The sequence below is a fragment of the Lotus japonicus genome, chromosome 1 (genome assembly GCF_012489685.1).
Source record: "Lotus japonicus ecotype B-129 chromosome 1, LjGifu_v1.2".
NCBI lineage: Eukaryota > Viridiplantae > Streptophyta > Magnoliopsida > Fabales > Fabaceae > Lotus > Lotus japonicus.
In genome coordinates, this window is record NC_080041.1 from 50,666,190 (window position 1) to 50,683,294 (window position 17,105).

Here is a 17,105-nt window from a genome sequence, read left to right on the forward strand (position 1 = left end):
TGATGATGATGATGATGATTTATGTTTCTATTTCTGTATTTGATTTCCTGTACCAGACTATGTGCTTGAGGGCGCTATGTCCTCTTTATGTGTTGTCTTCTTATCTGTAGACTTATGCGGTGGATCCGTCCACCAACTATGCATGTTATGTATGTTCTATGTGGTTTATGTCGTTGTTCTCCGTAGTCTTAGGTTAGGAGGTCAACTACCTGGGGATGAGAAGGAGGTGCGGGAGTACACTTTACTCTTGCGACCCCGATCTAATGAGAAAACCCTAAGTAGAAAAAGAAAAAAATTTTCACTAGTTCACGTCGCGTGCTCACTCCTAAGTGGAGTTAGGGCGAATTCGTCACTTAAGGAAGGGGGCGTGACAGAAGGTGGTATCAGAGCAGTGATTCGTCGGCCTAGGGTTAGAGCCTACTTGGGAATCTAGAATAGGTAGTTAAGGTCATAGGAAACTCACCTTGTGAATTTCAGGAAGAGATGGCAGCAATGGCGAGAGTTATTGAGCAACTTACTGCTTTCTTGACCGAGCAAGCGGAAAGAGCTGGGAATGGAGGTGGACATCAACCAGCAGAAGAAGATATCTACCACGGATTGGACAAGTTTCTGAAACGAGATCCACCAAAGTTTGAAGGGGGTTACAACCCCAACGGAGCATATGAGTGGATCCGAGAATTAGAAAGGATTTATGAGACGTTGGTATGTGCTGACCCACGTAAGGTTGCTTTTGCTAGTTATTTACTTTCAAGAGAAGCGAGGACGTGGTGGACTAGAGTAAGAGGGAGAATTACTCCAGCGGATGGAGCCATAACCTGGGAGATCTTTAAGAATGCATTTCTGGAAAAGTACTTCCCAGCGGACGCGAAGGGAAGGAAGGAGATGGAATTCTTCGAGTTAAAGCAAGGTATGATGTCAGTAGGAGAGTATGCATCTAAGTTTGAAGAACTGTGTCGGTTCCACCCACATTATAGTGCGGCGGCTGATGAGACCTCAAAGTGTGTCAAGTTTGAATATGGACTGAGGCCAGACATCAGGACTGCTGTGGGACATGACAAGATTCAGAACTTTGCTACTCTGGTAGAGAAGTGTAGGATTTTTGAGGAAACTGAGAAGTCCAGGAAGGAGTACTTGAAGGGACAAGGTGTTAATAAGGCACCAAAGAAGAAGGAGGAGAGAAGGAAGCCATACTTTAGACCGCCAGAGCAAGGGAGAAATCAGTTCGGAAATCGAACAGGGGGATTTGGATTCCACAACAGGACAAGCGGATTCAATCCTAACAATCCATTCTGCGTGAGGTGCCGAAGGAATGGACACCGCGCTCAGGAGTGTAGAGCCGTGTTAGGGGAACAGGCTAGCGGAAATGGGAATCGAAACCCTACCGCTACAACAGGTGAGGGAGGTAGCAGAGGTGCACCGGCGCCAAAGGATAACCGGAAGTTTGGACGACCCACGAATAAGGGGAAAGTGTTTGCAATGACGCTGGAGGAGGCAGTTGAAGCGCCAGAACTTATCCAAGGTACGTGTTATGTTAATAGTTTTCCTTTAAGTGTTTTATATGATTCGGGTGCAAAGCATTCTTTTATATCACAAGAGAGGGTCAAACAATTAGGTATACCAGTGACAAGTTTGGCATGGGACTTAGAAGTAAGTACCCCAACTAAAAACACCAGTAGAACCTCGAAGGTTTGTAGAAACTGTAGGTTAGAAACCTTAGGGAGAACCTTTAGGCAAGACTTAGTATGCTTACCCTTAGAAGGATTAGAAGTAATACTAGGAATGGATTGGCTAGCGGCCAACAATGCCACCCTAAACTGTAGGAGAAAGACAGTTACTTTTGGGACTAGCGAAGGAGACGCTAAACGGACTAAGCGAACCGAGGAGGTAGAAAAAGCGCCCGAAGGCGAATCGAGCGTACTTTTAGGAGCACTAGATGCGGATAAGGACGACATAGGTATAGAAGGGATACCCGTAGCAAGGGAGTTTCCCGACGTTTTCCCTGAGGAAGTGTCTGAATTACCACCGGAGAGAGAAGTTGAGTTCTCTATAGACTTAGTTCCTGGAACGGGACCTATCTCTATAGCCCCGTATAGGATGTCACTGGTAGAACTGGTGGAACTGAAGAAGCAAGTGGAGGAGCTTATGGACAAGAAGTTTGTGCGGCCGAGTGTATCCCCTTGGGGAGCACCTGTCCTTTTGGTGAAGAAGAAGGACTGTGGCATGAGATAATGCGTGGACTATCGGCAACTGAATAAAGTAACGATCAAGAATAAGTACCCGTTGCTTAGGATTGACGGTTTGATGGATCAGTTAAGAGGAGCGGAAGTCTTCTCCAAGATAGATCTGCGATCCGAATACCATCAAATTCGAGTGCAGAAGGAAGACGTACCAAAAACGGCTTTTCGGACAAGATATGGACACTACGAATACTTAGTCATGCCGTTCGGACTGACTAATGCGCCTGCGATATTCATGGACTACATGAATCGTATCTTTAACCCGTATCTCGATAAGTTTTCCGTGGTCTTCATCGATGATATTCTGATCTACTCGAGGAGCAAGCAAGAACATGAGGAACACCTTCGATTAGTATTGGGAATACTAAGAGAACGACATTTGTACGCCATGCTATCCAAGTGCGAGTTTTTGTTAGAATCTGTGCAATTTTTAGGACACGAAGTGAGTAAGGCAGGAATAGCGGTCGACCCGGCAAAGGTAGAGGCAGTTTACTCATGGGAAGCGCCCAAGACGGTCACGGAAGTGCGAAGTTTCCTCGGATTGGCAGGATATTACCGGTGATTCATCGAAGGATTCTCCAAGATCGCGATGCCGTTAACCAAGTTGACGAAGAAGGATCAGCCTTATAAATGGACACCGGAATGCGAAGAGAGCTTTAAGGAACTCAAGAAGAGGCTAACTACGTCGCCAATATTGGTATTGCCCGATCCCGCAAAGGAATTTGAAGTGTATCGTGACGCGTCAAAGATGGGACTAGGATGCGTGCTGATGCAAGAACGGAAAGTAGTAGCGTACGCATCAAGACAACTTAGACCTCATGAAGTGAATTACCCCACTCATGACTTGGAACTAGCAGCAGTAGTGTTTGCGCTCAAGATCTCGAGACACCACTTGTAGGGTGCGATCTTCACTATGTTTAGTGACCATAAGAGTCTCAAGTATCTGTTCGACCAAAAGGAGTTGAATATGATGCAAAGGAGGGTGGTAGAATTCTTGAAAGATTACGATTTCAAGTTACAGTACCACCCAAGAAAAGCAAATGTGGTAGCAGATGCACTGAGTAGGAAGAGCTTGCACGTCTCAGTAATGATGATAGAAGAGCTGAAGCTATTGGAAGCATTCAGAGACCTGAATCTAGCGGTAGAGCTAAGGCCAAAACAGATGAAGTTTGGCATGGTTGTAGTGACAAGTGAATTTCTAGGGGAAATTAAGTGAAGTCAAGAGGAAGACCAGGATTTTCAAGAGCAGATGAGGAAGAATGAAGGCGAAAAGCTGACCAAAGGAAGAGATGGATTGTGGAGATTTCGTGAACGGATATACATCCTGGAAGATAAGGAGCTGAGAGAAAGAATCTTAGAAGAAGTGCACAGGAGCGCTATGAGCATACACCCTGGATTCACCAAAATGTATCGGGACATGAAAGAAAGATTTTGGTGGCCCAGAATGAAGAAAGACATCATGAAGAAGGTAATGACCTGTCTGACATGTCAAAAGGCGCAAAGTAGAGCATCAAAAACCCTCTGGAGAATTGAGACCTCTAGAGATACCGGAATGGAAGTGGGAGAGCATTTCCATGGACTTTGTCATAGGATTACCGAGAACTCAAAGCAAGAATGATGCTATTTGGATAATTGTAGACCGACTTACCAAGTGCGCGCATTTCATAGCGGTAAACATGACGTATTCACTAGAGAAATTAGCAAGGATATATGTGAGAGAAGTAGTGAGACATCATGGAATACTGGCAAGCATAGTTTAGGACAGAGATCCGCGGTTTACATTACAATTATGGAAGAGCCTGCACAAAGCCTTAGGAACAAATTTGAAATTTAGCTTAGCATATCACCCCAGACGGACGGACAGACGGAAAGAACCATTCAAATGCTGGAAGATATGTTGCGAGCATGCGCTTTAGAGGAGCAAGGCAGTTGGGAGGATTGTTTGCCATTAGTGGGGTTTTCGTATAACAATAGTTTCCACTCAAGCATAGGAATGGCCCCATTTGAAGCATTGTACGGGAGGAAGTGTAGGACCCCATTGAGTTGGTTTGATGAAGGAGACAAGTTAGTACTAGGACCCAACGTAGTGCAAGATATGTCGGAAAAGGTGAAAAGAATCAGATAAAAGCTTAGGATATAGCACAGGATAGGTAGAAAGCTTACTATGATCGTAGGAGAAAACCCTTAGAGTTTGAAGAGGGAGACCATGTTTTCCGCAGAGTTAATCCGATTACAGGGATAGGGAGGTCAATTAAGTCGAAAAAGCTTACACCAAAGTATTTAGGACCTTACCTGATCCTTAGGAAGGTAGGAACATCGGCCTACCAGGTGGCACTACCGCCATCTTTGTCAAACTTGCACGATGTGTTTCATGTTTCCCAAACAAAGAAATACATCCTCGACCCTTCTCATGTGATAAAACCTGAATATATACAACTCAAGGAGAACTTAACATACACGGCCGAACCTAAAAAGATATTGGATAGGAGGATGAAACAACTTAGGTAAAAGGAAATCTCATTAGTGAAAGTAGCTTGGAGTGAGGGGGAGGATGAAGAAGCCACTTGGGAATTAGAAGAGGATATGAGAAGAACATACCCTCAACTGTTTAGTATTTTAGGATGTAAATTTCGGGGACGAAATTCTCAAAAAGGAGGGGAGAGTGTAACATCCCACCAATCAGGTAAAGACTTCATAGGCAACGCGAAACACTAGAGAGTTGGAATAGGTGAATCTTCGCTAATAGTATAACTATACTATATAGTATACGTATAATATATATATATATATATATATATATATATATGTGTGTGTGTGTGTGTGTGTGTGTGTGTGTGTGTGTGTGTGTATGTGTGAATATTTTATTATAGTACTTGTTTGCACGTAAATCGAGACGTCGGTCAATCGACTTTAAATCGACCCGGCAATAGAAGTACCAAAGACATGGTCATAATAACCCCAAAAAGAGGATGAACTCGAGATAGAGGTAGAATAGGCTAAATAAATTATCTGGTCACATCTCTTGGCAACGATAGATACATTGTCTCAAAGTGATCGAAACCCGAATCAAGCTAAAAGAGTGATACCTTAATCACTCTAAAGAGATGATATTGAACCTTGAGAGGGGAAATACACTCTAATTTAGCACTAACAAACCTAAACCAGTATAATATTGCATCAGTTTTGTCCCGACATGGAAAATGATAAAGAAATCGACCAATCGGTGCCCTAGGATTTGTGTGCAAATGACCTAGGCATACAATCAGCCATTACACCATGCAAACCTCACTTCTGATTGCTTCTGACCCTTCCCAAGCTGCAGCTACGCAACCTCAAGCCCTAGGATAAACCCCATGCATGAAGAGCCATTGGTGGTGCAACTTTGATTAAGTTTAAGCTTGATTTAGCAAATTAATCACCCTACAACTTATATAAAGGGTCCCATTCGACTCCACGCGACCCTAGTTACCCAGTGAGTGCCCTAGAACCTTCAGAGAGTGCCTAGAGAGCCCAGAACGAGAGTGAGACCGAGAGGAAGTTCTGAAACTTCCCCTCTTCGAATCTCTCAATCCAGAGAGAGTAAGGTTCCCATTTTTGTTCCATTGAGTTCCTAGAGAGGAAAGGAAGAGAATCGACTAGTCTTGGTCAAGTTTTGGTCGAGAAACCACGACTCCACCATCTCCGGCGAAGCTCCGGCGAACCCTTGACCTGTAACTCACCCTTTCTCCCATCTCCGAGCACTTAAGCCACACCCACGATCACCATTCGACTCCCCACGACCTGTAGATCAAGTTCCAGTACTTGGAAAAGCACAGCGGTGACATTTCACGATACTCCGATCATCTTCTCCGGCGAGCATCATCGTTTTCCAGCGAGTAAGTTCTGCAACTTGCTCGTTTCAGCTCGTTTTCGATGCAAATTGATACCTTAAGCATTCTAGGACATAATTAGGAAGCTTTAGACTAGTTTTAGGACCTGAATCGTTGTGAATTGATAGAACCAATTCATGAACTTCGAAGCTCAAATTGAGCTATCGGGTTGGACGTTTGGCCGCGAATTGATGTGCCAAATTGATCCTCCTGTACTTCTGGAAAGTCATAGGAGCTTTTAGGATAGCTAATTGTAGTAATTGAGCTCTGAAGAGGAAAGCCCCAATTCACCTCGCGGGTAGCCTCTGAAATCGCAAATTGGCACTGTTAGAGTGCCCAGAAGCTAAAATTGATGATTCCATTGAACTCAGGAGGTAGAAAACTATAGGAATGGACTATTAGATGTTAGTTTTAGGCTCAGTTTATAGATTTCTTAGTTTGCAAGTAGACTTTGAATTAAGTGCTTAAAATAAGTGATTCTGAACCTGAGCATAAGCTGAGAACAGTAAAATGTGCTTAACAGAACCCAAAACCATTAGAACAATGAGTAGGAGAAGACTTAGAAGTTGTAGCTTAGTTATGGATTTAATTTACATAATATGGCTTAGGTAAGTGAAATAATTAAATAGAAATATTTTAGCTTAAGATAGATTAGTAGACTAATGACTTAGGAACAATGAGGGCAGAGATTCATGATAGAATAGGAGTAATGAGATCAGAGATGATAATGAAGAAAGAACTATAGAATTTGGCTATTAAAAATGAAATTAATTTGCATAATATGACTAGATAAATTTTTTTTTTTGAAGTTCAAAAAAAAAAAAAACTTAACTATGATTAGATAATTAAGTTGTAGTATTTTGGAATAATAATTAACCTAAGTGGATAGTTTAATGACTCAAAAATGATTAGGTCAGATTAGTGGACATAAGGATATAAAGGTCACACCCTAGTTAGTTGAGACCAAGATTAAGATAGAGTGATACTAGTTTAATAGTTTAATGACTTAATAATAATAATAATAACGAACGATTTAATGCCTTGATTAGCCTATCGTAACCCAAGCATAATCAATGATGCAGAGGGAGCTATCTCAGACCTACAAGATCCTCAATTGGTAAACGATAGGAAGCATATTATTATTTGCTTATGTGTTATTAGATGCATGATTGGATGTTGTGCTTGAAGAGTGAATGTTGGATGAAATGTTGTGCTGAATTACTGTGATTGTGACTCATGCTTGAAGTGTTGCACAGTAGAAATGGATGACAATACACTATGGGATATAGTGGTACTTAGGATTATGAGCCTAAAAGGCATGGTATCAGGATTGTCTCTGATACGTTGAAGCATTTGGGGTAGTGGGAAGAGGGAAAGGATAATCCCCGATTTAATGAGTTATCGATACTTTTGGAAATTGACCTACCTATAACACCTTAGGATTACCCGAAGGATAGATAGAGTAAATAAATAAATAATGATAATGGAATAGGCAAGTGAGCCCTTTTCTCTAAGCGATTAAAAAAGTACATAACCATTAAACGGCGGATTAGAATTCCCGCTTGTATTCCTAAAACTACTTGATCTTATTAAAGATCTCACTTCTATAATAATTATGTTGTACTTACTCAAAGTAAGGCAGCAGATGCTTGTTTCTAATTTATTAGAAACTTAATGGAAGTATAAGGGGGAGACGATTGATACTTGAAAATACACTTAATGAGCAACAAGGAGTAGGAAAGTACTGTCACTACCACTAAGAGAGTGGGAATACAGGGACGCCAAAGGTGGGATGTTCAGAGATGAATTGACCCAGGATTTACGCGATGGCCCCACCTCTCCATCAGCTACCGGCAGGGTCCCGGAAAGGCCGACCTGATGTGATGTAACAGGGACCGCATAGTCGTGTACTTCTGTCTGTGAGCTACTGAGCGATCATTGTCCGGTAAAGAGTGGGCTGTAAGGAGTGTCCATGTTCCCGAGACGACTTTCCGAAGATAACGAAGCAATAGCTTCGGGCCCTTTAAAATCATACTCATCACATGATAAAGAAAATAATAAAAAGGTTGGCGATGAACTCACCATTTCCTACGAAGTAGTGAGAGAAGTCAATTCGAAGGACGGAGGAATAAGGTTGATTTAATCATATTGCATTATTACTTGTGTTTGTTAACATGTGTGTGATTAATGATATGTTAACTTGAGTTTTAGCGTTTATCTTATCTGATGTGTATTATTGTGCAAAGTTGCGTATGACTCACCCTTGCACTTGTTTTATAAAAGCAGATAACAGGTGTGACAATGAGCATCCCTCCAGTCCTCGCGATCCACGCTGATTTCCCGTCCCGTGCTGGCTGGCATGTTGACCCAGTTACAGGATACTGCTTTTATCAGGGACACACGATTTTGTGGTGCAGGGATCCAGGAGCTGGGCACATCGGTTTTCCCGTGACGCTCCCTATGGTGTTCTCATTCTTTCTGCCGACCCATGCTCAGCACGTTGGTTCGCAGAGTCCAGGCAGCCCACTGGTGCCATACCCACAGGCAGGCGAGCCTATGGAGACCGGAGAGCCTGTCCCAGCCGTACCAGCCACCGTGGTGAGTCCACAGGGATCTCCTGATCAGAGGGTTCTGCAGACCCAGGAGTCTCTGGGATCTCCTCCACCCCGGAGGAACTTGTCTTGCTTTCGGGTCACGGCCCGCAAGCGAGTGAGGTCCCATAGATTCTCCCAATATGCCAGGATTTACCGTCGCAGATTCTTGAGAGGCGAGGCGTCCGGAGACAGGGAGTCAGAGCAGGGTCCTATACTTGAGCCAGTGTCAGTGCCAGCACCCGGTGAGGGAGTCAGTGAGGAGGATCCAGAGGAGGAAGATCCGAGGGGATGAAGCCGTATGGTCCGAGTTTCTGATGATGATGATGATGATAATTTATGTTTCTATTTCTGTATTTGATTTCCTGTACCAGACTATGTGCTTGAGGGCGCTATGTCCTCTTTATGTGTTGTCTTCTTATCTGTAGACTTATGCGGTGGATCCGTCCACCAACTATGCATGTTATGTATGTTCTGTGTGGTTTATGTCGTTGTTCTCCGTAGTCTTAGGTTAGGAGGTCAACTACCTGGGGATGAGAAGGGGGTGCGGGAGTACACTTTACTCTTGCGACCCCGATCTAAAGAGAAAACCCTAAGTAGAAAAAGAAAAAACAATTTCACTAGTTCACGTCGCGTGCTCACTCCTAAGTGATGGAGTTAGGGCGAATTCGTCACTTAAGGAAGGAGGCGTGACAACAGTGAAGAAATATTGCTAAGGTATTCGCTTGTAGGTATTTCACTTGTATTGCACAATAGTTTCTTAGCCAATTTCTTCTTTATTTAGCCTTTAAATACTCCAAGGTATAAGGGTTGTATCCGTTGAAAGAATCCATCCGTTGGAGGGCAGTTCTGGGATTCCAGAGCTTGCTATGGCTAAACGTTGTTGGTAAGGCAGTCAGGATAGTACACTTGCTTTTGTACGAATGACAATGACATTGCCTTAGCCTAGTTGACTCTTGATCTTTGGCGACGCTTCATGTTGGGACTTGTGAAGCTATGTGATCAGAGTTAGAAGGAAGCTTGAATCCTCTGACCTTCAGAACTTCTGCTTCTGGACTGCTCACCTGAACTTCTGGTCTTCAGAACATCTTTTTTTGGTCTAGTGAGCCAGCTTACTCTTGGACTTCAGAGTCTTCAGCTTATGGACCGTTCCTCAGAACGTCTGGTCTTCAGAGCTTCAGCACTTGAGTCTTTCACAGTCCACATCAGAGCTTTAATCTTCAGAGCATCTGAAGCGTTTGCTACCATTCAGAAGAACGTAGTGATTTGCAGAAGCGTTACGTTGGTTACTCTTGGGTCTTCATATTCTGATATGTATGTAGTCTTTGAATCAGAGTCAGAGCCTGTTTGCCACAACTTAAAAGACAAACGTTAGAGTACCATAATTGTTCATACATAATAATAAACTTGTTATCATCAAAACATAGAGTTGTACCACTTGACCAAATCTTGGTCTTGCAAGAGTGACAGAACAGGAGAAGGTATTGGAGTTCCGTGTTGAAGGTGACGAAGGTGGCGGTGGGGAAGGAGGAGGTGGAAGAGGAACCGCTTTCTCCTGTTGCGGTTCCTGCTGCAGAATTGGCGATTCACGATGAATTTGGCGGATACGACGCGTAGGTGAGACTCAACGTCGTTCCAGTGAATGGCGGTGCCTTCTGCGACGGATTTCCATCTTCCAGCGCGTAATCAAGTTCGAGATCACACTCAAATCACACCAGGCGATCACACAAACGCCCGAGATCAACCAGAAACCAAGAAACTTCAACCGATTGCTCAAAGAAATTCGATCATGCAATCAATCCACCAGAGCAGATCATTGGTAGCGTCTCAGAAAGAGTTAGAACCAGATCAGCGTTCAGAGAAGAATCCAATAGTGCATTCATTTGAGAGATTGACCAAAGATAGTGGACGAAGACAAGACGAAGGATTGATTCTAGCCATTGAAGAAGAACTGAATCAGTTTGAAAGGAGTCAAGTATGGACACTTGTATCAAAACCCAAGGGAAAATCAATCATTGGTACCAAGTGGGTTTTCAGAAACAAGATGGATGAAAATGGTAAAGTTACCAGAAACAAGGCAAGACTAGTAGCTCAAGGATACAATCAACAAGAAGTAATAGACTACATAGAAACGTTTGCTCCTGTAGCCAGAATTGAAGCCATTCATATCCTTCTAGTGTTTGCATGTCAACACTTTATCAAGCTATATCAAATGGATGTCATGAGTGAGATGCAAATAAATAACACAAGAAAGGGGGGGGGGGTTGAATTGTGTTCCTAAAAATTGCTTTTTAAAACTTGGGTTTGTGAAAAGAATATTAGTTCTTGATAAAATGTTTAGTATGACTTTTCGTAAACCGTTTAGTACAACGGAAATAGGCAAGTAAGGCAGACGATTAGCACACAGAGATTTATACTGGTTCACCCTAAACGATTGGGCTATGTCCAGTACTTGGCCACCACCAAGATTTTCACTAGCAAGTATCAAGAACTTCTCCAAGTATTGTACATGACTCCTCCTACAAGTATTGTTCAGGACTTCTCCCACAATCTTATAAAGATTATATCACTCTACAAGGTTTCTCTTCGTTCAAGAATAATGGTAGATAATTTATGGCACTAGAACTCTAAGTGTTTGGGTTCAGATTTGACTTTGGTTCACTTAGGATTTTTGAATCTAAGAGAGAGGGGAATAAAGAGGTTTGACTATTTAAAGGTACGAGGTTCTCTCTTTCACTTGCAGAAATAAAAGCTTTGGTTTGACTCTTAGGAAATTTCTGCTTGAGCTTTGAATGCTTTGAAGAAGATTGGAATGAATGCTTGAGTTCTTTTCTTTCAGAATTAATTCTCTTGGTCTTCAATCTTCAAATGCACATTATATACTCGCTTGCTAGTGTTGTAGCCGTTGTGAGACATAATTCGACCGTTGCTCTAGCCGTTATGTAATAAGATCAAACCATTGATTCAAATGGCTTCGGTTGGTAGCTTCATTAAATGAAAGCTCAGAGGCAAGTCTATCCTTTAGCCGGAAAGGTGATGTTTGTCAGGTAGTAGGTGGAAATAGACTTGGGCTACTTTTCAGGCATGAGACAATTGGGAAATATGATGTTGATGGCTTGTCCTTTTCCCTTGTTGGTCAGCGTGCCTTTAGCTAAAGTAAACTAGTCTTCACGTGCTCAGATTTGAATGTAGGTCAATTGGTTGCCTTTTGATTTGAATGTAGGGCAACGTTTAAGTGAGATTTCAAATCCTTGGAAAAATTTAAAAGTTCTCTTTATTTTTCCTTCGACCAGTGTTTCATTTCGGAACCCTGGACTGTACGCACGATAGTATTCACTTCTCGGAAGTCCGACGACGCTAATTTCTTTGCTTCAAAACCCTAAATTCAATCACTGAATGAAGACTTTTTCTATTCGGAGCTTTTAACGAAGTTTCCATCCGCGTTGCCAGATTTGTTTCGATGTTTCCAATGTTTCTTCAGAACGAAGTTTTGTCGTCTGACCTTCACAGCAAAAAGTAGTTTTTCGGGACAGATTAACTTACACCGCTTTTGGGGTTTTAGAGATCGTTTTTCCCAAATGTTAGAGATTAGTTTTGAGTTCTGGAATTCTGTCGCCAGAATCTCTCTTAGAATTCACCGATGAACGTGCTGCAAAAATCGGAATCGTGAAATTTTCATTTTCCCGCGATTTCACCTTCCTATAAATAGTTGGAAAATTCAAAATATCTTCCATTTTCTTCCAAGGAGGCCGCGAGCAAGGAGAGAAAAGAGGAGAGGAAAATTTTCGCCGAAACTCGACCGATCTTCGAGCTGTTTGTCCCTACTTCAAGGTATCGAGGTAACTAGCTTAATTCTTACCTCTGATCATCGTTTCTACTGCGTTTCTATATCTCTTTCTGTGCTCAAAGTTTCGAGCTTTTCGTAAAACTATCCGTTTTTCTTGATTTTTCGCTTGGGATATCTTCTGTACTTGCCTAAGAGCCTAGAACACTCGCCGATATTCGCCGATTTTGATCGAGTTGTCAAGGATCTGAAAAACTGATTCAAAACCCTTTTTGCGCACATTTCGAAACTTTAATGTCGAAAAGTCGCAATCCGACTTCGTGCCTTTAGGATTAGTTGTTACAAATGTCGTTAGGAACATCGCTGTCAAATTTGTTTTCCGAAGTTTTAACTTTGAGGTTTTGAGCTTTTATTTTGGACCAAAACGCCCCTGAATAGCCGTATTTCGATCCGATCGTCCGAAAATTTTTTCGACAGTTTCTTTGCCTTAGTTTTACCCTAAAACTACCTTGTAATCAGATTAGATCGAAGAAAAAGAGCCGGAGCTCTTTTCCTCTTTTGGCCGAGAGCATGTTAGTGAGGGGGGGGGGAGTTTTTCGTTTTCGAAAACTTGTCTTTTCTTACTCGATTGTTGTATTCTGAAGCTTTAATGCTTTGTCTATCGTTAATGAGTTGTATTGTGATCGAGCTAATCGATTTTGTTTGGATTTCTGCTTTGTTTTCTCCGAGGTTCAGTTGAAGGAACTTTGGGTTTTTCAGAGCAATTGTGTGAAGGAAACTTAGACCACGAGGCTGGAGCAACTCGAGGTTAGGGCAACTTACCTATTAGCTAAGACTGCATGATAGGCGTCGATAAATTCAACTTATGCTTTACTTTGATATTGATTATGATGATGAATTAATGTTATGGTGTTTTCCATAACTTATGATATTGAGATGTTATTGAATTGTGCGTTGTGACGCGACTTCGGAGTGGGGAATAATTGAACTGGTTATCTTTGATATTTCGGGTTGGAGAAACAACCCTAGGCAAGTTCAAACAGGGGGTTTGAGACTTAGCCATTTGTTTGTATACTTAGACTTTCCCCGGGATTTACATTTGGTGGGTTTTTGGAAAATTTAGAAAGAAAATAGAATTTTGGGAACTAGAGACTTTGGGAAACTTAGACTTCGAGAAATAAACTCATAACCTGATTAATTCAGTTCGAAACATTTTTATTAACGAATAAAACATAGGAAAACTAAAGGGGAAAATAATTGCGAAAGACGAGGAAAAGTCGACTTTTGTTGTGGGTTCTGGAGAATTGCTGGACACCAGGGGGGTGAGCCACGGTGATGATTGAAAGTCACCAAGTACTTTAGTACTCTTGTTGTTGGAGTTTTGTTGTATTGACCGACACTAAACTCTTGGGTTTCGAGATTGGATTTTGAGCTAAACACTTGCGTTGGGAGGACGATTCGATGTTTGGCTAACCATATTGCATCATGCATCATTCCGGGTTGTACGATCGAAAGATCGGGCCTCAGTGAAGAACGGGAATGCTTCACGAAAGGTTAAGAACGGGAATGCTTCACGAAGGTTGGGGATTGCCTTCATCGAAGAACACCTGGGTGTATCTTCGGCATAGCGGGCAGAGTGGCACGACCTAGGGTGGTTGGGGCTGATCCGACTATGCATGGGTTTGTAAGTGACACCCGAGCGGAAATGGTTAAACACTGTAACACCCCGATTTCGGTGGCGTCACTTTAGTAACCAAAAGTAAACTTAATGCGGAAAAACGTGAAATATTTTTTTTTTTCCGATAATAACTAAGACAAGACTGAATTAATTAAAACCCAAAAGCGACAGTAATAGAGCTAATATACAATATATAAACAGCCCCCGCTGTAAGTAACAACCTCGTCACGAGTAACCTCCAGTGACGGAAAGAAAAGTGTAGCGCCCGAAGGCAAAATGTACAAACCAAATCTAAAGGTAAGTGTCCGCAACACTATCCCTCAAAACTGAGAATAAGCTGGCCCATCGGCCTGAAACAAGACCTCCTAAGTCCAACCAACTCTCTGTGATTCCCGTAAAGAAACCACACAAAAAGCTATAGGTGGGAAACTACCCTGTCCCGAATGAAACAAATAATGTTCAGAGCTAAGACTCTACTCCTACACTAATCCCATCTCGAGGAGCTCACACTAACACTCAATCCTACATGCTGGCATGATCGTCGTCCGAATTCGAAATCCAGAACGACCTAGTCTATGTACACCATCCGTCCTCCGCTCGCTATCGCGATGGGCTCCTGTTCCAGCATCCCAACTCTAGTTTCCCCCGAAGGGTGAACCGTTGTGAACCAGTCCGCCAAAGACATCTGACAAAGGGCGTTTGTCCGCCAAAGCACACACAGAAGACGCGAGGGTCAACTCCAAAGAATTACATAAATAATAGCACCAATAGATATAGATAAGTGAATAGCCACTTAGGCTTATAGCTAGGGATAACATCCTAGGGTTGCATTTTCCATAATGAACTTAACAGCAATAATAACAATTAACATGTTCCAAATAGGATTAACAAATAACAATCACACTCGACAACTAAATCAGTATGCATGAATGCAGGATGATTAGTCAAACAACGTCTCCGACTCTCACTCGACACGTCGCCACGTGTTCTAGGTAAATTAAAGTCTCTAAAAGCTTACCCTAAGGTAAAGTCGATTCTGCGACAAACGACACTTCTTCACATCAACATAGTAACTCATGATGATCTCCGGATCATCCGACTCATCTCAAACCGATGGTCACAACTGCTCAACAAGCAAAGAGTATCACATACTCGGAAACTACCGGTTTCCCGGACTTATCCCCAGGATAGCCCAACAATTAGGCATGTCAAGTCGATCCAACCCCTTGGGTTGAACATACGGACTCGCACACGCAACTCCCACAATTAGGCATGTCGAGTCGATCCAACCCCTTGGGTTGAACATACGGACTCGCACACGCAACAAATGACAACGCCAAGTCGGTTCACTCAAAAGAGTCGAACATACGGACATTGCGCGTGTCCAATGACTATCGCCGAATCGATCCAATCCATCGGATTGAACATACGGATCCGCGCGAGTCGAAGGGTTATCGCTGAATCGATCCAATCCCTCGGATTGAACATACGGATTCACGCGAGTTAAAATGGCAATCGCTGAATCGATCCAATCCCTCTGATTGAACATACGGACTCACGCGTGCCTGAGTGACTACCGCCGAATCGATCCAATCCATCGGATTGAATATACGGATTCGCGCGTGTCGAAAAGTTGTCGCTGAATCGATCCAATCCCTCGGATTGAACATACGGATTCACGCGAGGTAAAATGGCAATCGCTGAATCGATCCAATCCCTCTGATTGAACATACGGACTCACGCGTGCCTGAGTGACTACCGCCGAATCGATCCAATCCATCGGATTGAATATACGGATTCGCGCGTGTCGAAAAGTTGTCGCTGAATCGATCCAATCCCTCGGATTGAACATACGGATTCACGCGAGGTAAAATGGCAATCGCTGAATCGATCCAATCCCTCTTATTGAACATACGGACTCACGCGTGCCTGAGTGACTACCGCCGAATCGATCCAATCCATCGGATTGAATATACGGATTCGCGCGTGTCGAAAATTATTGCCGAATCGGCCCAACCCGTCGGGTTTGGACATACGGATTCGCGCCGCAAAGTCGAAGATACACTCAACAACATAGCTGCTCCAACAGCACAACCACAATAGCTGCTCTAACAGCACAACAACAAACGCTGCTCCAACAGCACCACAACATCTACATACTCGAAGCCCCTCAACTTTCTCAATGCTGGGATCCGACGACACTTCTCGTTTTCCAAAACTATGATTTGCATCCAAAGCTTCCTTCCGAGATTATTACCATTACTTAAAGATTTAGAGGTTGTTTAATGTCTTATGAGTTTTCTTTACAAAATAATTATCCTTTTAGTCTTATCGCGAATCCTATAAGTTCTCGGGATCACCTAATCCCCAAATGACTCCAGAGAATGTCTCGATCCATACAACACCACAACAAGGCCCGAATCTCATTCGTCCTTTCAAGCTTTCTCAAAACTCTCAAAATAAAATCGGCATGACCTGCCCGCTTTTCTCACCGTTCAGAAACTCAGATTATAGTGCAAAAGCAGAGTTAACTCATCATAATCAATCAACATGTCATATGTCAATATCTTAAGCAATAACCACATAGCACCTAGCATATAAGGCATGCACCACACATCCTAAATTACCCAATTAGCACTTAGCATGTCATTCACTCATCAAAAACATTCAGTAGATGCATCATCTACATTGTCAGCCGAAGCCTCAGAAAACATTTTCCAATCACACACAATTCCAGTGCCTAAACAGTAAACAATGTCGAAACATCGACCCTAAGCATTAACTAGAGATTCAGTGAGAAACCCTCACCTGTAGATTCTCCAGGACGATCTCCTAACACTCGTTCACAATCAAAGGCTTGCTCCTCTGGGAATTCCTCAAAATCACCTTTAGAGCAAAACCACAGAAATACTATCAGAATCTATCGAAAACTAAGTTATCGATACT

The 17,105-nt window shown here is 42.7% G+C and overlaps 1 protein-coding gene across 1 annotated transcript; it reads left to right on the forward strand.

Annotated features, from left to right (window-relative positions):
• Nucleotides 1-492: 492 nt before the first annotated feature.
• On the forward strand, nucleotides 493-2,229 carry LOC130737659 (uncharacterized). The gene has a single exon (XM_057589478.1). The coding sequence runs from the start codon at nucleotides 493-495 to the stop codon at nucleotides 2,227-2,229; it is 1,737 nt and encodes a 578-aa protein (XP_057445461.1).
• Nucleotides 2,230-17,105: the final 14,876 nt, after the last annotated feature.

Coding starts and splice junctions, on each gene's coding strand:
- LOC130737659 (XM_057589478.1), top strand. CDS start 493: ATGGCGAGAGTTATTGAGCAACTTACTGCTTTCTTGACCGAGCAAGCG.